This window comes from Cygnus atratus, chromosome 4 (genome assembly GCF_013377495.2).
Source record: "Cygnus atratus isolate AKBS03 ecotype Queensland, Australia chromosome 4, CAtr_DNAZoo_HiC_assembly, whole genome shotgun sequence".
NCBI classification, from domain to species: Eukaryota; Metazoa; Chordata; class Aves; order Anseriformes; family Anatidae; genus Cygnus; species Cygnus atratus.
Window position 1 is genome coordinate 60,052,378 of NC_066365.1, and position 22,246 is coordinate 60,074,623.

Sequence of the window (22,246 nt, forward strand, 5' to 3'; positions counted from 1 at the left end):
TTCTCACCATCTCTCCATCTGAAGCCTTTCTCAGTTTCATTGAAAGAGAAGTCAGTAGTGCTTCAGACGTTTGGGAAGGAACCACTGCCACTGACAGAGCTGATATGAATATTTACAAAGCTAGACTGTGTAGAGGAGACTATGAGGATACTTCATAAAAATAAATAAATAAAAATTAAGGGCTCAGCCATCAGGTCCTGAGCTTTGCAGAAATCACTGCACATATTACATGAGGTCCAATCTCTAATCTGTTGATCTGTTGGTGGGAGTCTGACTCCCACCTGACAAAAAAATGCTGGAGAATAAGGAATGAATAAGAAAGTGACAAAGTATGGTATCCTGCATCCTGGGGGCTGTTTTTTTCCCATTTCTTGTACTCATGAATCTTCATAATTTTTTTTTTTTTTTAGTATCTCAGACATTTTCATATATCAGTTGCTACTGATAATAAGCATGCATTTTCTGAGTACAAAACCACAACAAAGCAGTAGGCATACCATGCCAATGTTTTAATGTGAGGTAAAATGCTTACATTAGACAGCAGTCAGAAATACCTACAGAAATATCCTGCCTCAAGCTTTCTCACTGGCCAGCTCCAAGAAACTCTTTGCTTACAGCACAGACCTGTAAGATCATTAATTTGAGAAATTTAAATCTGTTATCCAACAAGAAATTTATTCTAGGTTTCTGAAAAAAATTCTCTGGCTAACAACCTAGTAGTTGTCCAGCTTTCATAGACTCTTGCTGAAATCTTCAAACAATAATTCTTTAAGAAAACAATGTGCATTTCATAGCTACTCAGTCATCTTAAAACACATTTTGTAAATTTTAGTGTAATAACATTTTCAAAAGTCAAAAAACACAAATCAGAATTGTGTGTTATCTTCTGCTCTCTGAAAGCTGCATATTGTCCTGTCAACTTGTAAGCAAGCAACAGTGGTACTAAAAATTTATTTGAATACCTTTTTGATGCAATTAACTTGCTATGTAACTTGACTCATCTTCTAAAGTTAAACAGAACTCTCTGTATTTGTATGCATTTTGTGCTTACAGTTTTCATATTTCTCAGTTTTACTTGTGAACTTCTAATTATTTGGGGCACAGATCTCAGTATCAAAACACCTGCTTTTGAGTTGCAAGAGATGTATAGTGAAATACCAGTATCCTTGCCTACTTGACATATAAAGTACTGGAGCATGCCTTTCACTGCATGGCCCCCAAAATCAAATAACTGGGTAATTTTAGAATTCAATTGACAGCTGCTTTCATTCAGCTTTCAGTGTTGTTGAATTACTAATAATGCAGTCTGGTGACAGCAGTAGGGCTATACTCCAGGAATACGACAAATTAGATAAAGCAGATCTTTCATTAAAGTCAGAGAAGGAGAACAGAGAAGAGAAAGCTTGCTATTTGTTGCTGGAGCTGCCCTAACAAATATTTTTTGACTAGTATCTGTTTTGATTTAGGTCCAAGCATCTGTTCTTGGATCAGACTACAGTCATTTTATCAGTCTAAGCTGTTATGAGCAGAATTAGTGAGGAGCCAGCACAAAAGGGTTGTGATGGATGATAACACAAGCCCCGTTCACAGGAAATTAGATTTTCTAAGTACTGAAGAGAAACATTAGAAAACTCAAACACCGGTAAATAACTGCTATCTCCATTCTTTACCCTGGAAGGGACCGCACTAATGTTCCTGTAAGCCACAAGGAATGTAATTTTAATAATTGAAACTGTGCACTTGATCTTGCACACATCTCTTTTTTTTTTTTTTTTCCATTAGACTTAAAGGCAATTTTGATTCCTAAGTGGTTATTCTTCACACAGTTACAGAAATACATATGGAAGAAAACAGCATACAGATTTTAAAATGTCTCTACAAAAATGCCTTTTTTTTTTTTTTTTTGGATCATGATTAAATATTATTTTTATGCTGATTAGGAATTATAGAATCATTAAGGTTGGGAAAGACCTCCAAGATCATCTGGCCCAACCATCCCCCAACACCAACATCACCCATTAACCCATGTCCCTAAGCACCAGGTCCAAACTTGCCTTAAACACCCTCAGGGATGGTGACTTCACCACCCTTTGCCATCCCCGGGCAATCTGTTCCAATGCCTAACCCCTCTTTCTGAGAAGAAATGTCTCCTAATTTCCAATCTGAAGCTCCCCTGGTGCAACTTGAGGCCATTCCCTCTAGTCCTATCACTAGTTACCTGTGAGAAGAGGCCAACCCCCAGCTCCCCGCATCTTCCTTTCAAGTAGTCGTAGAGAGCAATAACGTCTCCCCTGAGCCTCCTCTTCTCCAGACTAAACAATCCCAGAAGACAATGACAAAGACATCCCAGAAAGACAAGTGAGAAATAAAACCAGAAAGATTTTGATTTCAAGGGAGGCTGTTAGTGACCAGATCTTTAAGCAAACTAGTCAGATTATGTTTAGGTAATATATTATTGATGAAGGTGAAGGCTGACTTGATTCATGAGTTCTGAGTGTATGTAAAATTAGAAATCTTGGTATCTCCTTTAAACCTGTGTTATGTCCCCCTGTATTCCTTTCCAAAATTGATAAAAAAAAAATGTTGATGAATGTTTACTAATGATTAATTTACCAGAGTACTAAATAGTCAGAACCACCCATTACCCAAGTATCAGGAGGGGAGGAAGGTAGAAGGAACTCATTGCTGGGAACTTGTCTTTGTGTATTTTTCTGATCGGAGAGTTTGCTGACAGCACTGTACTAGCCTTTTCAGAAGCAGGGTTACCAGAATGATTTGTTAGTTTGTTTTTATTAACTACTATGTGAATGCATCACAGGCTCAAGGAGATGCACAATACCTGCCTCAAAGACTTAATCTAAAGTCATATTTGACCCAGCTGAAAATCCTTGGTGGGTTTTACTTAGAGAAACAGACTTATAGTTTATGATGATTTTTTTCAGAGAAACGTAAAAACAAAGTTGGTAAAGTTTTCAGGTGGTCATTTAATCTGTTGCCTAGTCCTAAAACTTAAACTATTTCTGACATGTTTTGAAACAGCTAAAGCAATTATAAGCCCACAACATGCCTCAGAAATTTGCCTGATTATATTAGGATGATTTTCCAAAAACTGTAATATAACATAAACTTTTTTTTCTGAAACCTAGGCTTATTACTTATTGTCATTGTCTCTTACCCAACAAACCTTAGAGTATTCTTTTCCTTTATGTGACAACCTTGTGCATATCGTCATATTTCCCTTTAGTCTTCTCCTCCCTAGATCAAAAAAAAAAAACCTGCTTTTTCACTTCTTTTATTTTAGTGTCCTTTTCATTTCTTATATTCATCTATGCACTCTCTGAAACTGCTCTGTGTCCTTGAAAAATGGTACCCTAGTACAGACATAAACCCATACTTGAGGCTTTACTAATTTTGCCAAGTCGTTCTTTCTTCAGGGAGCATTTTGCACTTCTTTTGACTGAATTGTATTCTTGAGGGTTTACAATTTTTTTCTGAGTTGCCAAAAGCTCTCTGAATTTTAATCCTGCCTCCAGTTCTTCCCAAACAACATCTAGATCAGGTATTTTAATTGCACTGCCTGTACAGTTATTTCATGTAACTTGATTGATTATCTGGAGTAGATGTAATTTTGTGCAGAAAAGCCTTCTTATCTTAGCAAAATAAACTGTTTATGACAGTTATTTGTTTATTTCCTGCTTTCTAACATTAAGCTCAGCACAAACTATTTACAATGTTAGTGACTAGATGGGAATATTGGGCTTTTTTGTGGCTTTGTTTCATCAATGTTTTTTCAGCTGAAGTAATACAAGAAAATGCCCAAACTATTATTTACATAAAAATGCAAATATTTTATATGATATTAAATGATAATTTGTAAAACTATTTCTTATTGACGTATATTAACAGCTAAGATAAAGTTTCTACTATGAAAATGTTATTTTAGGTATCTTGGAAGGTGCTTTTTACCTCCTGGTTAAGAGTGCTATCATACAAATCCAGTCCTGTATTATAGCTGCATTTTAGCAACCAAAATCCAAACAATCATAGCCTTAGTGACTTCAGTATAACTACACTGTTTTATATCTGCCCAGTGTCTGCCTCTGTCGTTTTTGTGCAAGTCGTATTGCACGAATAGTTCCTATCATTTTTGTTACACAATGACATGCAATATTGATACCCAACTGATGTAAATCCATAATGTCAGTGAAGATACCTCATTCTCTACAAAAATGTATGTGTAGTAGGATGTGATAGTCAATCATATTAAAGGTCACTTCCATGTGTTCTTCTATACAGTTTCTGTCTATATAATTGAATGTTAGGAATGAATTCAAATCCATCTGTTCTTGGGGGTATATTACTTGCTGGAAAATGATACAATTTCATCTGCCATCAGTATTATAAATTTATGATTACCAATGAATTATCATTCCTCAACATTAGGCATTTAATCAAATGTTCCTTGGGGCATATTTTCATTTCAAATCATTAGCGTGATTCTTACTGGAGCACAGAAAGGGAGGTGATGGCAAATACCCAATAGTGATCTGAAAGACAAAAATTTTTATAGAGGTTTCAAAGACTATTACAGTCTCATTTTGACATTTTTTAATGAAATAATTTAGGCTAATTTGATAGTCTCTCTGTGAAAAGAAGCCGTATGTTAGGTAGTCAGAGAAGGTCTTCCAAGAGTACATGAGCTTTTCAAATTTAGACAGTCTAGTGCTTCAAATATATGCACTTACAGAAATGCCTAAATCCCTATCTGAGTCTCTTCCATATGTATTTATTAGCTGGCTTTTGGCTATAACACTTAGTAATGTGAAATATAAGTAGAAACTTTTCTTGCTGTGTTTCTTTTTACACAGTAGGTATTATGAACATAACACACCTGCAAGCAGTTTTGAATACTGAACTGCAACCTTCGTAAGGAAGAGGGTAGATTGGAAATTTCCCTCTCATCACAAAATAGTGTATACTCCAAACAGCCAGCACAGAGGAGGAGAGGGTAACATTTTAGATAACAAATCTGAGCCAGTATTTGGAATCTGGGAAGAAATAATGGTTCTAATAGCTACCCTACCGTGCTACTTCTATTTATTTAATTAAAACTGGCAGAATTTCTTAGAACAGGTCTTTGTATCTGCTTGTTGTTATTGTTTTTTTTTTGTTTGTTTTGTTTTGTTTTGTTCGTTTGTTTGTTTGAAACACTTCAAATACAGTAAAGAACATTTGAATACGAGCAGGATCTCTAGTAGTGGATTTTAGTATCCAGATTAAGATTAAGAAAAAAGAAAGAATTGATTAAGGAATAGTTTAGAAAATACAAAGTTTAACTGGCCTAGTTTTTTTGACTCAAGCCACTTCCATGAAGGTTTAAGATTGTGTACAGCTTGGTACTTTCTCTCGTGCCTAGGCACAGTTCTGTCCAAATCTGAATTTTTCAGACGGATTTACTCTGAATTTTTCTAGGCAATTCTTGCTGTTTTGATGGAGTAGAACCATGGCAACCTAGAGAACACAGCACTATATTTGTGAGGAATGTGAACATACTCTGCAGGGCCCTGGCGCTAAAGAAAAACTAAACATTTTGATTTCTCTTCATCAAGTAGGAAGTAACCGCCAAACTCTTTTATTCATTTTCCTACTGCTGCTGCTGCTGGTTTTATACTCCTGGAATTACTGCTTTTGTGTGAGACATCATTAGGGATAGGATCTATGTGTGCTACTTTCAAGCTTTGATTTACTAAGTAACTTCAGTAAGGTCAAAGTGTTGCTTTCTTTCAACCTTTACATTGAGTGAGATTTCAACAAATTCTAAAAAAACATTACAGAAGATTATCTTCAGGATCTTGGGCTTCTGATGTAACATGTCTCGAATAAGTTACCCAGGAGGCATAATCCTGATCTCTAGGCTAAACTTGGACAAAATTAATAATCTCACATTAGTGTTTTGAAAGGATTTAATGACATTGCTTCTAATTACAATGTTGTCAGTTTGAATCCTTTCTTAAAGAAGTCCTCTAAGAATGGAGAGGAGCCCTTTTAAATACACATTTCAGATGTAACATATTCGTCAGTATATGAGGTACGAGGATAAAGCTTTTGCAAATCTGAAAGAGCTCATTGTCCAGAAGGTATTAACAAATAATCCAAGGGGACAAAATAACATATTTAGTGTTTTTGTTTGATTGATTGATTGATTGATTTTGGTTTTGTTTGTTTTGTTTGTTATTGTTGGGAATGCAATTAGCGTGATTATATGCTAATTACAATTTAGGAGAGATTTTGACAAAAACTGGTGGAGCACCTTCTCTGAGAGGATGAGATGAAAATATAAATTGCCAAAAGAGATATGTTAGTCAAAGTCAGTCATGATTAAATACCCAGGTGAATATTCTTAATAGTGTCTTGAAGAATATCTTATAAAAATCACAGATAGAAAAGATAACATTCCAACTTGGGAAAAAAACAAACAAAAAACTAAACAAACAAACAAAAACATTGGAACAAAAGTTTCACTGAAAAATATGCTTCCTTTTCTTTGATATATCTTCCTTTCAACCATGATTAAAAGACAAATTTATCTTTGACAGGGTGGTTTCAAACAGTGCTTGACTCAAAATTGAAGAGGAATGGATTTTCTGTATATAAATGTAAACACTTGCTTATTTCAGTGGGTGTGTTTTCTATCTGCTAATGATAGGTATTTGTTTTAATTTTATCAGATAGTTATCCTGTCTGACAAAAGAGACTGTAACAACTCTGACATCTGTAGGACCCTAAAGGCTTAATCACTTCCAGCTACAGCTTTGCCAGCAAGAGGGATTATTATCCTCTGCTTTCTCTCAGCCATTCGTCACTCTGGGGAGATTATTGTCTTCTCAGATCTATTAGCTCAGTCTCAAAAATAAACCACATTAGTGTAAGCAGTTTCAACAGTATTTTGTTAACATGTCTAAGGATATATATTAGTTGAATAATGATTTTTTTTTTCTGAATTAACTGCCTTAATGGTTGTGTCACTGGTTACTCAAGGAAAGAAAGAAAAATGGTGAATGTAAATTTAGGGTATATTACACCGTGAAAAACAACCAGGTTTGATCTCAAGAACTCATTAAGCTATACAGTAATAAAGTGCTGTAGTAAATTGGTTATTGATTCTGAAACACTGACTGATGGGTGATCAGGATGCTGTCTTAATGTTCTTTATCCTGTTTCCCGTTTCCTCTTTTTTTTTTTTTAATTTAGCTAACAAATATGTAAAGCTAATCCAATACTAGTGCTAGAGATGGTAAAAACAGAGTTTTCAATCACAAGGCTTAAAGTGTGTAAAGAGCTTCAAAAAATCAGTAATTATGAATAGGAACAACACTGAAAAAAAATGTAATACTTTAAATCTCTCAAACAAAAGTAACACCAAATACTTACAGAATATTTTAACATAAGAACAAGCAGAATAATTAGATAATGCTAGTATAACTATCACTGATTATTTGTTCCAGGCAGTTTCAGAATAAATAGTTGCTAAAAGATGTTTTATTAGGTGAATTTGTATCATGTTCTGCAGCCACTCAAAACAGTTTGACTGCTCAGAGTGCTGTTTCCCTGGGATTTGTTTTCTGTAACCCTAAGTGATCTGGAAATAAAATGAAAGAAAGAGGGTACTTACTATTCTTCTTTTCTGAGCTGGCTAATAAGCTGCCTTGTGATACATCAGCAAAACAGGCATTTTTGTGGGGGAGATTTCTGTCCTACTCCCAGGATCAGACTTTCATGTACACATTCCTGGTGTAGCACCCTACATTTAGAGTAACAACACGGATTTTAAAATCACACATATTTGAAAAGTACTGCACATTTTGTTGAAAATCATATTTTAAGTGTTTCAGTATGTTTAATCTGTGGTTTTGTATTACTAGTTTTCTTGTTTTTTCCTTTGCTTCTGAGAACACCAGAACAGATTTTATTTCTTAGTAAGAAAGCACATGTAAATCACAAAAATTGTCGTTACAAACTATATCAGAAATAATGTCTGAAACAATCACTGCTCTTACTTAAACAAATCTAATTTCTGCCAGTGTCTCTAGTGTCCTAGTTCTATAGGTCAACAGCAACAGTTTGTTCTCTATCTCCTACTAGACCTTTAAAAACCTTTGAATTATGCATTTTTTAGAAAATACCAGCTGCTGTTTTTATGTTTGTTCTAATATGATTTTCTTTCATTTCAAAAGAAGTACTTAGGAGAGTCCTTTTCTTTAAAAGTAAAGAAAGCCAGCCAGATAGAAGAGCTGTACTACTGCAGCCCATTATAAATAAATAAATAAATAAAAATTAAATAAAGGTCTGAACTGGGAGCATTGTTCTGTATTAGTGATGAGGAATTCTGATGAATCCTGGAATTACCTTTTAAATTTGTACCGTCTGTAAGTGAATTGGATATGCATAGACTTTAAAAAATGTATTAAAAGTGGACCCTTCCCTTACTATGGCTTCTTTCAGTACATACTGTGTCACTAGGCTGATATCTTTCCTCTTTTAATTCCTATTAGATAAAGTAAGAATTACTTGTTCTCTTGTAAGTATTGTTGGTTTCCTGTACCATGAATTCTGATAAATATAATTTTGTCAATACATGCCCAGGCAGGTCTGGAAATGCAAGATACTGTTTATGCAAATAATTTTCCAGTCTATTCTCTCTTATTGCTTTAACTCTGCCTCCCAGTCTTCAGCAACTGAAGCAGTAGCTCTAGTGCTCTCTTCCAAAGCACTCTCTGTACCTTTGTACAAGCTACCTACTCTACCCTTATAACAGTTCCTTTCCTCTGTTTTGCAGAACCATTTCTTTCTCTTTTAATTCATTTCTAAAAAGCATATATCACCCAGTTTATCCCATTTACATACATCAAGAGTATCTGCTACTGTAGAATTTTCTCTATTGCATTACAAAGTAGAAGAGCTGGAGAACCTCTGTATTACAGAACTTTTACCCAAGAATTGGCATTCTTGTGCTCTGTGCTCTATAGTAACAGTAATTAACCATAGTTTGACTGATGACCATGTATCAGTACAGAACACCAAAGCAAATGGTTTATAATCATGTATCAATCTTGAATATCGATTTTTTTTCAACAGAATTAAGCGTTTGTTCCACTGAGTTAAAGTATCGCTATATTTTGTGTAAAACAAGACCTATAATGAACTACTGATTATATTCAGATTCTTCTTGGAGTTAAATTCCACGAGTGAAAAGGACTGCAAATTGAACAGCTTACTGTTACCCATATCTTGCTTCCATGGTTTTAAACAACAATCAAGAGGTTTTCTCTGCCTATAGCCGTTTGACACCTAGTAACCTTCTAAGAAATAAATTGGTTTTGATTTTGTACATGAACAGTGAAGGGACATAATAAGAAAAAAAGTACTTCTCCTGCTTGGATTTACTTGACCAGAAAAAATGAGTGCTTTATTCAAATAAAGTGTGAATTACATGCCAAGGGTCTGATTTTTTTTTTAACTTTCTAAGAAACTACTGTTTGTGTCTTAATTAGAAAGTGTGAAATTTAAAAATGTAAAAAACAAAAAGTATATGTAGTCATTCTAGATCTTTTAGTATGACGTAAGTATTTTTATGAGAGTTTATAAAGCTAATATTTATCCATATATAGATATGGTTATATCTCTATCTGCTCACCTGGTTTTAAACTGAGCAATAATAATAATAAATAAAATAATAATAATTTTGCAGATAACATTTTATAATGTAAGGCTCCTATCTCTAGCAGCTCACATTAGACAGCTGTGTTATTTGGCTTTGTGGGAGAACACATAAGATTCCATAATGAGTTTGTTTGGTTTTTTCTCCTTTATTGTGTCTTCGCTATTTCCATTGTCTGGGAGTTACTGACATTACGTATTTCACACTTTAAAGTGTTAACTGTGGCTTCTAATCTGTAAATATATATATATATATACATATATGTAAAGCATGTTGTGAGGATTCTGAAGAAACATAGTAAAATTACATCTTTCTTTAAAATGTGTCTGTTTGTGTTCCAATTTTAAATAAATAATTTTAAGAAGACTTGAGGAACTCAAAATGAATTTCATTTTATCCTTGGCAAAAGTTTCAAGCTCTGCCCCAGATGGCTGAAATCTCTATGTGAATGAACCATCAGAAGATAAGACAGCAACATGAGGACAGCTGACAAACTATAACAATAAAAAGGTCCAAGGTGTTTTACTTATCTGGAGTTAACAGTGAAAGTGGAATGGAAAAGAGAGAAAAATAAATCAGAGCCTTCTGTAAAAGAAAATAAGTGGATTAGCATGCTTTTAGGCCTGCTAAACAATTGCACCCACTAGAACAATTTATTGTGGTAATACAGGAGCATGGTTTGTCAGATTCTCCATGGAATCTCTGAAATTAATTGATTTGCCCTGGAAAGAACTCCCAAATCACGGACCTTTGTTCTGATCTTGGTGCTTCCTATGTGCTCACATTACAAGATAGCAATACTCAGCAATCCTCCTACATACTCTGTCTGTCCCACATTTATTCACTCATAAATTGTTGTTCCTTTGGTTGTTCTTTTTCAACACAATATAAGTGTGGTGTGTATTAACACATATAGTTTCTGTACTCTGATTTAACTAAAAATTTTGAACACTAAACGGAAAAACATTTAGTAATACAGAATGAAAAAGGCATAAGAATTTTATGTACAGTAAATAAGTTACAACCAGTTTATACTAGGATCTCTGAAGTTTAGAAGTCAGATGTATTTCTTCTGATTGACACTAAGTAAGCAGGATTTCACTGGACTACCACAACTTCTCAAATATGATGGCCAGTGGCTTATCAACTTCATCTGCCAGTTCCCTCAGGACCCGCACATGGATGTATCTCTTCAGGTCCAATGGACCTGAAGGCACCTGCTGGTTCCTTAGCTGGTCTCAAACTTGATCTTCCCCTACACAGGGCATTTCTTCATTCTCCCATTTCCTGCCTTTGCCTTCTGCAACTTGAACGGTGTGGCTAGAGCACTTGCCAGTGAAGACTGAGGCAAAAAAGTCATTGAGTACTTCAGCCTTCTTCATATCCGGGGTAAACAGGCCTCCTGATTCTTTCTGGAGAGGGCCCACGTTTATGATTTGTTTGGAGACAGATGACTGAAAACATGAGGATTTGGACTGTAAGATCCTCAGTCCAAGCACATGTTCTTCCATCACAGTTAAAAGCTCCATCAGGCTGAATGTAAGCTTGCTCCACTTAGCCCATAACAGAGCACTGCAAGGCTCTTTGAAGTTAAAATCAAACACTTCTTTCCGTTCAAAGCTGCAATAGTCAGTTTTTGTTCTTTCTGATAATTGTCTTGATGAGATTTTTAATTTTTACCACTCTGTATTACCTCAGGATCGGGATCAGGTCTAGCTTGGATTTATTGTAGTAGCTATCATGAGAAGCCACTGGTGAAAATAGAAATAAAAGACAAACAAAATAAAAGGTAGCACATGTTTTAAATGCCTTTATTCATGATCACAGGTCTAAATGTTTCTAAGTACAAATTCTAGCCATTTACTTGAATGGAAGAGTTTTAAGGGATGACTAAAAAACAACATGTGGGCAGTTCTCAGTTCCTTGCGCATGCAGTTTTATGAGCAGAAAGAATGAAATTATTAGCTCAAAATTCAAAGAAATGGGTGATGAAAAGCTGAGATCACCAAGGGAACAAAATAAGACATCAACCTTATATTAAGGTAACAAGACTAATGAATTATATATAGTTAAATTATGGATAGTCTCCTCAAGGCAAGACGGGAACATTGGTGCTGGACGAGGGACAAAGGGAGAGAAGTTTGAGAGAGATGTTCACCAAGGTTACAGAGCAACAAGCAATATGTTTATGTCAGGATGAAAAAATTATCTTAGTAGCAGATTTTGAATGGACTGCAGCAGATCTTTACGAAAACCAGGAATGTAATAAAGGCACTACAAGTGAAAACCATAATATACAGGTTATGAGTGAGGTGAAGTAGAAGTTATAGGCAAAAGAGAAATTGGGCACTAGTAACTAAGAAGCCCTGCAACCAGGGAAAAAAAAAAAAAAAAAGATAAATATGTAGTTACAAAATCAGGATGATGAAATCAAAAGCCCCAACTTTTGCAGTAGTTTATACCTCTTATCTTGCAGTCTGAATTGCCACAGGAAGGATTTGTAATCAAAGTCAGAATGCTATGGTCAGAGTTTGTATGCGCCTATGTATGCAAGTGTTAGTTCATAGTGAAAAGCATCTTTAAAAAGCAGTCCAAAAATAAAGGTTTACACTTATACACTAAGTGACCTTTCATATTTCAGTGTTACTACTCCCTTAGGTCCTTTGCAAAGGTTAGCAAAACATCAGGATGGCAAGACAGTGATCAGTTGATTTTTTTCTAATGTTTTGTGTTATCTGGTGTCAAAGTTCCTGTATAACTCAGATTTCACATGTGTTTTTTCAAAGCAGCTAATTTTATTTGGGGTTTTGTCCATGGAAAGGGAAAGGAATTTGCTCCAATTCTCCTGATAATGCTCTGTGAATTAACCAGACTTTTTATCTGTAATTCGTAGAAAAAAATAATAGCAGAAATACATTATTGGAATTTTTAATCATAGCTTTGCATGATTTTGATAAATCTCATTGTTATGATAACATATAATCATCTAAAATTTTTTGTCCTTTGTTACTTAATAATTTGAGTTTTTGTTATACTTTATATCCCCCAGCTGAAATTAGATGCCTTTCCAAACACTCTTGAACAAAGCTTGCAATAAAAGCAATTTGTAATCTCAGAAAGTATCTTGGAATATCTCTTTTTCTCTCTTTTGCTTAGATTAACAGGAAAATGCTAATAGCTTAGCAAGGGATAGACTGATGTTCTTATATTTCTACTTTATATCCTGTTTTTTTAATGAAGCACATAATGAATGACATTGGATTTGGTTTCTTGAAATCTGCTTGCAAAAGAAAAGTGTATACTTCATTACTTCATTGTGCCTCTTTTCTGCCTTGTTCAAAAATGTTATTTTTACAGAAGCAGGATACAGATCATCAACGAAATGTAGAGCACTTTACCTCAAGACTGTCAAGGCTTGGTGACTTCTGTAAAAAGGTGGTACAATGTCACTACCATTTTAAATCAAAAATGAGCTTTACGCAAACCACCAAAATTTGCAGCCCTAAAATAAATATAAGGCTTAAGCTCTAGACATATCCTACTGATCTCTGTGGAACTGCTGCTCTGCTGTTGACTTTGACAGTGGATTTGGAAGTGAATTGCATCAGAATGATCTAGGTCACAGCTGACTCACTTGGGGGTAGTTCAACAGAATTGAAAAGTGTGTGCTGTTTTCATTTCACTATTTTGTGAAAGTTCTCTGAGCTCTTGGTGAGATGCCTTTCATAAGAACTAAATTCAAATAAAGCATTAAAAAAATGCAATGATAGCCTAGAGCACTGCAGGTTAATTATTTCCTCTCAGAATAATTGAATAATATTGTGAACACTATGAAGGCATGCTCCAGAAATTATTCATTAAAAGTATCTTTTTCTGGTCTTATCTAACTTTCCTAATGAGTGTAAGAACACTCTTCTTTGTAAAGTACAGTGCTGCTGTTAAGGGATGTCACAAGTGGCTGCTGCTTCCATCACCTCAGGGAGCAGGGATTCTTCCTGGTGTCCACTGGAGCCCAGCCTAGCCCTGCTCCAGCCATCAGCACAACCTGTCACCCACTCTGTTCTCCTCAGCTGGTTTTGGGGACACACACCATTCCCAATCCCATGGCTGGGGCTGAGACACCCACCCAAGGCAGTTGTTGGCAGAGACACCCCACATCTCCAACAGCTGACATCACAGGCCAGGGATGCCTACACCCCTGGTCTGACTGCATTTGCTGGACACAAATCCACTCACGGTGGTCCCCCAGTAGCTGGTGCCTCATCCTTGCACACACACACATGGGAGAGAGTGAGTTTGCACAGAGAGACAGTTAAGAAAGGGTAGAAGAATAAGACAGGACAGAGACTGCAGTGATCAAGCACAGATAACCGTGCTGATCAACAATGGTTTACACACAGCTGGTCTGTTTTATACCCCTTTCTGTCTATTCTTCCTTCTGTTCCTCCTCCAATCCCTTCTCCTAAAAACTCCTTCATAATTTTTGCATAGTCCCACAGGAATACCCCAAATACCCCAAATCTTCATGTTCCAATTTTTTCCCCTTACCTGTCAGTTACAAAATCCATGTTGACTCTCTTCAAAGCTATCCTTGGAGTTTCTTGATGGCCCTTCAATGAGTAACTGCAGACTTTTAGTCCTTGGTCAACCTTCATGGAACAGTTTTGTGTCTCTACGTATTCTTATTTATCTCTTTTCCCTTTACGTATTATCCCCCTTTGCATTGGAAAGGTCCTTGATCAGATAACCCTCATGAAGCAGACAATCCCTCCTTATACATACCATTACAATCACATTGTGGATTAACTTGCTAGATCATCTTACTTACAATTATAATCTTCTGAAGATATGGCCCAGAATAATGTCCTAAGACTATTAGCTGTAGAGTCACTTTAAGGGAAGTTATCAATCTCTGTGAACAACATACAACTGTCAAGGAAATTTGGATTTATATTTCCATAATCATTTCATGTTGTATTTACCTAAGATCACTCGTATACTGTAATCCATAGGGAAAAATCATTGGGTTAAATTGTCTTCCATACAGTAACTTTTGCTTCCTTTGTACAGTGTCTCTAGTAAACAATAAGCAGAACACTTAATTCATAAAGTAGATCAATAGCACTTGTTCTACCAATTTTCAGGGGCTCTCAAGAAATGAATACTCCTTGGAAAATATAAGCATATCTGTGTTGAGCATTGAACATGTTCACACACACCATACACACAGTTTAGATAAGATAGATGTATGGAGGGAATAAATATTTGAAAGCTTTCTCACAACTTTTTATATCTCCCTGTTTAGTTTTTCATTCTAATTCTTAATTCCCTTTACTTTTTTTTTTTTTTGTCTCTTTTCGTTCTTTTCTGAACCCTTCTTTTTTCATTGCAGCTCACTTATTATCATGCTTTTGATTCCTTTCCATCACCTGTCACTCACTTTGATAGATTCATCCTTTTTTCTACAGATGTTCTTTCTAGTCTTTTCCCAACAGTATTCCCTCTCTTTGCTTTCTTATTCTTGAATATCATTTTTTTGTAGTCCTTCATTTGCAACTGATCCTTCACTTTGATTGAAGCATTGGTTGGTTTTCCTCTATCACAAAACTCAGTGAATCTTCACTAATCCAGATAAACTTATTTTATCACTGTTTAATCACATTTAATCATTCAAACTCTTTAGAAGGTTTTCTTTACAAGTTCTTGCTGTCATGCTTGCCATGCTGAGCCTCTCAGATCCCATAAGCAAAGGAGTGCTTGGAAGGGTTCTCACTACCCATCACTGGTACCAAGCCTCAGGTTCCTCACTGACCAGAGACTGCTATTGAGATATCCAGAGAGCCTAGTGGTAGAGCCTACTTTACTCCTACTGTAATGTCCACCTTGCTTAGCCTATGATAAAAAAATATTTATTTATATATATTTATTCTTATAAGACTCTTAAAAAGACTTAAAATCCCCAAAGTGAACAAAACACAGATTCCAGCACTGCTGGGGGCTTAGCTGAACTGTACTGCTGAAGCATGGGATGTGGCCAGTGTATTGCAAATACTGCTGAGTAAAAAGTGGAGAAAGTCTTAAACAGTGGAAGCTTATCAGCTGGCTTTGCCAAATAAAGTAGAGAGACTTTGTGAAATATAGAAAGTAAAGAGAAGTAAAAATCCATAAATGAAAGAGTGTGAACAAAGAGTTAGTTCTACAGGTGACTTTTCTCTTTCAGTGACATTGAGGAAGGATTTTGTTGAGATAATTGTTCCTAGTTTCTGAACTTCCTGTTAAATCGGATGATTATCAATCCCAAAAGCTCTTTTAAGTACTCAGATGAATATGCCTTCTAGGTTGAAATTTATCACTCAGATCTCATTATAGAAAATCAGCAATGAGTCAGGAGGCAAGGCAGGAGGGAGCTGCTTCAAACAGAGGGAGTTTGTTGTGGGTAAGAAAGGGTGTGGAAGACTTTGAAGGAAGGGCAGCCACAGCAGTCACAGTCCACCTTGAGCACTTACTGTGGATGCAAGACAGGCAGAAGTCTCTTCTGCTGAGTAGAAGTCTCTACCAACAAAAAGTGGCTACCTGCTCTTGTTTTCGTGCTGATGACAAAGTATTTGAAATAAAAACAATTGCATTTAGAAAGAGATATATTTTGCCTCTGAAAACTCCCTCTGAAAAGATCCCTTGGCTTGATATTCTTTCCTGGGGTAGTCTGACCTGTCTCTGTAACAGCAGGGTAGTATGCAGTATGTACTGCCTTTCTAAAGGAGAGATCATATGTATGAAGAAAATAAACGTGTAAAGACTTAAGATAGGTCTAGTCTAGGTACAGATATCTTGTGATTACAAATGTATGGTAATTTATAAATCAGTCATAACTTATAATGCATCATTTTTATACCCTAGCTCATCTTTTTTCCTTATCTTTTACACTCTTTTGTGACTACACCAATTTTTTATTTCAAGAGTAAAAATTTCTGTGCTTCTCTGTGTATATTTTTTGTAACCAGCAGTGTCATATCTACATCAGACTGTTAATGTTGTGATATTGGAGAGATGACATCACGCACAAAACAATGATTTGGATGCTTTTGGCCAAGTATGATTTTTAAAAGTAGTGATTAATAAAGCAATTTTATTGGTTATGTATATGCATGGTACTATCTGTATTATACTTTTCTTCATATAGTAGAACAGTTCTCTGGTTTACATCTCTGTAAATCAGAGTTTTAAACAATTGCTTTATTATCACTTGCAACTACAGATATAAATCATGCTAAATAGCAGTCACACTTAAAATACGTGTAGTATAACTAAAATCTATGTATATACAGCACGTATATCAGTACAGCAGTGCCTAAATATGAGAGTGTGTAAGCCATGCTCTAGTTACAGAAGTTTATATGAAGTGTGAGCACCTCCTGGGGCCACAAAAAATAAAATAAAATAATAAAATAAAATAAAATAAAATAAAATAAAATAAAATAAAATAAAATAAATAAAATAAAATAAAAAAATCCAGGTGGTGTGATATGGAGATGAGTTTTAGGACACTTCCACAGTGAATTCTGGGGAAAAATGTGTCTCGGGATTTAACTTCCATTACAGAGGAACAAATTATTAAACCAAAGAGCAAGGGGCCCCAGTTAACTAACCCGAATAGAAGAAGTGTCACACAGCACAGTGGAGTTTGTGGCTGATTGGGCTAGGTATAACAGCTATGAAATCTCTAATCAACACATTATTAAACAAATGAAATGAAGAAGAGTTTTGGAAAATTCAGTTTCTGAATATCTCTTCACAGGCTAAGAATTACTATTATTCCATTATATAGTAGTTAAAATGAAATAACATCAGCCTATCATTATCAGTTCGTTGGTGCTTAATGGCTCTCCACATCCTCATAAATATCCGTTTTGAAGACTAATGATAAGATACGAATCTCTTACTACATAAACAGTACATTTTAGTCTAGCTTAGAGTCTTAGTCATCACAGTTTTTTCCACAGCCTATTTTAAACTGAGCAAACAGCTACAAAATTTACTGAAATTATTACAGTATGTCATCTTAATTAGCATTTTTTAGTGTCTCTGTGTGTATTAAACACCAGCTCAGCACAGGTCCAGAGCCCAACATACTTTCTCTGTGGCATGAGTCCTTTAGTCATGAAAAATCACATTAAGAGTTGTAGTACTGATGGGGAGGTCATGAAAGTGGACTGCAGTAGTTGCAGATTCAACTCACTGCATTCACTGGGAGCAAAAAGCTATCACAATGCTCCTTCGTACCATAAGATACACCACTTAGCCTCTGCTCTATTCTTAGGGTTAAGGTTTTAAAAGACTTGCCAAAAATGAGTATAGAAGTTATACTGTTCTCCTCTGTTACTTCTCTGATATTACCTTCTCCCACGTTGTTTTATTTTTGACCTTGCTCATACCACTGCAAAGCCCATATTCTTTCCATTAAGTTCTGTGATCTCTTGAGTGAGCATGAAAGTAGTAAAAATGTTTGCTTAATTAAGGCTCTGAGCTTCAAAACCTTTGGAAATAACACATCCCTTTAGGTTTTGCAAAATGCTGAATACATCTTCAGTAATTACATAGGTTGTGGAGCTTTTTAATTAAGTAAGTAATACAAGGACAACAAAACTTTGCAAACCTGAACTCAAATTAAAAAGATAGAAGTAAACATTTCTGGACTATGTATATGCTTGAAGAATTCCCAATGAAGAAAAGAATCTTTAAGATAAACAAACTGCTTTCCGGAGAGCAGCTCTGCAGAGAGGGTCCTGGGAGTCCTGGTGGACAGCAGGCTGACTATGGGTCAGCAATGTGCCGTGGTGGCCAGGAAGGCCAAAAGTATACTGGGGTTCATTTGGAAGTGTGTTGCCAGCAGGTCAAGGGAGGTGGTCCTCCCCCACTTCTCAGCCCTGGTGAGGTCACATGTGGAGTATTGTGTCCAGTTCTGGGCTCCCCATTACAAGAGGGACATAGAACTACTGGAGCGAGTCCAGAGGAGGGCTACGAAGACGATTAGAAGACTGGAGCACCTGTCACAGGAGGGCAGGCTGAGAGAACTGGGCCTGTTCAGCCTGGAAACGAGAAGACTGAGGGGAGACCTCATCAATGTGTATAAATATCTGAGGGGAGGGTGTCAAAAGGATGTAGCCAGTCTCTTTTCAGTTGTGCCCAGTGACAGGATGAGAGGCAACAGGCATAAACTGAAGCACAGGAGGTTCTTGCTCAATATGAAGGGGCACTTTACTGTGAGGCTGACAGCACTGGAACAGGTTTTCCAGAGAGGTTGTGGAGTCAGTCTCCTTCTCTGGAGATATTCAAAACCTGCCTGGATGCCATCCTGCACAATGTGCTCTAGGTGATCCTGCTTGGCAGGGGGGTTGGACTAGACGATCTTCAGAGGTACCTTCCAACCTCGGCCATTCTGTGATTCTGTGATTCTTTCTATTCAAATCTGTACATTACAAGCATAGTGTGACACTCCAGACCAGGAAAAAAAAAGAAAAAAAAAAAAAAAGCGAATTTTAAGATGCCCATCAGATCACAGTCTTTTATTTTATACTTTTACCTGCAGCGCGATTCTGAGTTGAGCTGACAGTTAACTGCTACAAATAATAAATGTATTCATTCTTATTATTTGTAATAGTTTTTACATTTCCAGAGAAATTCATGAATTCATGTAGGTTCATTTGATCTTATTCTGAAACTGGATTTTTTCTTCCATTCACCAGAGCTGGAGTTTTCTTAGAGGCAGAATTTGTGTACTAACAACAGCATGCTTGCAGCCCAGGCCAACTGCATCCTGGGCTGCATCAACAGAGGTTGGAGTTAGATGATCTTTAACGACCCTTCCAACCCGAGCCATTCTCTGTTTCTATGAATTGGTTGATTTCTTAGGGCTTTAGTTGAGTCTTTCCTGTTTTTTCTCTCTTCTTTTTTTTTTTTTTTAATTAATTTTCTCTAATATTTTACTCATATACAAACTGAGAAATATTTTTCTTTCATTTAAAACTTTTAGTATCTTTAAAGCCTTCTCACTCTTTCCTTCTGTTCTCAAATAAAGTACACACTTTTTCAAGATTGCCTGTAAGCTGAACTCGGTGTTAATGGTGGGAGGTTCCTGCTTGGTTTAGTTTGGTGACAGAGAGGAAACTATTCCACATAATGCCATGAATACCAGTATTCAGCACAAGTGCAGCATCTGGAATAACCCAGGTTAATCCTGGTGACTGCACCACTAGCACAGAAACTCAGTGTTTTCTTCCACTTCTTGCCCCATCCGATTTGCATTCTAGCTGTTGTAGCAAGAGTCATTGCAGAACAGTGTTTATGTTTGAGCACTTGCAGTTCAGATGAAAAGTATGGGAGTTGCATAGTGTTCAAACTAAGCTTTACTGTTCCCAGGGACACAAATCATTTAGTCAGCTGTATTACAGATGTTAAGTTTGTCATTTACAGCAAATATCCAGCCAGGAGATGTTTGCTTGTATTAAAAATTCTGTATGAAATGGTTAGTTAGATGTCACAGGCTTTTTGTCACTCTGACAATTTCCTTTGTAGTAAATAAGAATAATACTGTTTACCTACTTTATGGCACACAAACATTAACTATTCAGCCATGAATATTTGGAGATGAAAACCTAAATAATACTTATAGCTATATATATGCAGAATGACAAATATTAAAGAAAAGAAAGACTGGCTGTACATCATGGTTGATATTTTAATATTCAGAAAAGGCAAAAGTACCAGGCTGGTTATCACAATTGCTGAATGGATGATATGGGAAAACTCAGGCTTGGAAGTAGAAGACTGCCAGAAAGGACAACAAAAGATATCTTTGAAGTTTTATTTATGTGTTGTGTGTTTTTGCTTTTTTTTTTTTTTCCCACTTTAAGGCTAAAAATCAAATAAGTAATTAAATAGACTTAAAAGTCTTTAAAATATTTTAGCATTAAAATCTTTACAAACACTCTCTCCTTGTGTTGTTTCAAATATATAATCTGATACCATAGTTAGATGTTTTTAAGTAGCTTATAACTTAAGGGGGTTATAAGAACTTTTCCAGAGATGCACATATACAAAACATCCCCTTTGCTGGAAAGATGCAAGCACAAAATGATTTTGTTGTCCTGTTCAAAAATTTTGGTTACTTTTTGCAATTCAGGATGGCTGCTCTCTGTTTGGCCTTTTCCTATCAGGATACTGCTATAATGATAAACTCTTCAGCATGTACAGGAATTGTTCTCAAGACTATGTTAACGGTCCTGATAATGTATTTTTTAGGTTTCCTCTACGCTCAGAACAGTACCAAACGCAGCATTAAAGAGCGACTTATGAAGCTCTTGCCCTGCTCGGCTGCCAAAACGACATCTCCTGTTACTCAAAGCAAGTTTTATTTTTCATTTGATTTTTTTTTTTTTTTTTTTTTTTAGGTTTGCATGCATCAAAACTTATACTTTCATTAACTGCTCGTTTGAAAGTCATCTGCTGAAGTAACTGTATGCTCTGCTGAGGTTTAAAAAGGAGTGATGAACAGATTTGTGGGCTGGTAATAGATTTGTCTGTGCAGAGTATGCTGGCAAGATAACTGTGCCAGGGTCTGCTGTGCGCAAGCTGCTGGGTTGGGACTTATGCTCAACAACCTAGCTGAAAAGGGGTTTACTGGTGAAGTTAAAAGCCTGATCTCAATGCATTTACAAAGTGCTAGCTTTTTGTGTACGTGTGCATATATTTATATATGTACAGTCCAGTACATAGGATAATAGCGGCATTACTGATATGGGAGGAAGTTGCAAGTTGACTGTATAACATCAAGCTGTAAAGGGAATGAGACCTAAAGTATGTGCCTGGGAAAAGAAAAAAAATAGATCGAAAATAAAGTATGTCCGTGTACTGAAAGGACAAGCACACTGACATTTCCTTTACTGTCTTGATCCTATGCTGTAAGAAAATAAGATCCTTCCCAGATGGCTAACAGACAGATAAAAGGGAAGAGACAGACAGACAGACAGATCCATCTGTCCGTCCATCCGTCCATCCATCCATCCATATATACCTAGACAGAGATAAATTACAGCAATAATACTAACATCTTCCTATATCATTTGGCCTCTATAACTGATACTAAAATATCTCTTTGTACCCAATTCAGTCTAGATTAGTTTATCTTAATTCTGTGCACTAATTTGAGCACCTAAAAATAGAAGCTGAATGGTCCCTATGCTTCCCGTATCCTATTCTTGGTAAAGCATATTGATCAATCTAAGGCAAGAAAAGCCTCCAAGAGCAGTTCCCTCTGTCCAGTGATCATGGGACAACCTGAGGCCACTAGGTTATGAACACAGGCCCTTTATTAAGTGCTAAGACTTCAGTGATATGGACAGAGGATTTCTTTCTGCTATTCCATTTCACTGCCTTTCATATGCTCTTCCATAGAGAAGGCTGTGGTGTTTTCTTTCCTTTCTAACTATTTGAGATCTCAAAGATGAAAAGCACTAAAGATTTGGATGCACA

At 36.0% G+C, this 22,246-nt stretch overlaps 1 protein-coding gene across 5 annotated transcripts in view; it reads left to right on the forward strand.

Annotated features, from left to right (window-relative positions):
• KCNIP4 (potassium voltage-gated channel interacting protein 4) overlaps nt 1-22,246 on the forward strand; it is a 437,812-nt gene that overhangs the window by 363,303 nt on the left and 52,263 nt on the right. The window contains exon 2 of one of the 5 annotated variants that reach the window (XM_050710488.1): nt 21,017-21,118. The exons of the other annotated variants lie outside the window; for them this stretch is intronic. Within the exon in view, the coding sequence (XP_050566445.1) occupies nt 21,017-21,118 (102 nt within the window). The remainder of the gene's footprint in view (nt 1-21,016; nt 21,119-22,246) is intronic. 5 annotated transcript variants of the gene reach the window in all.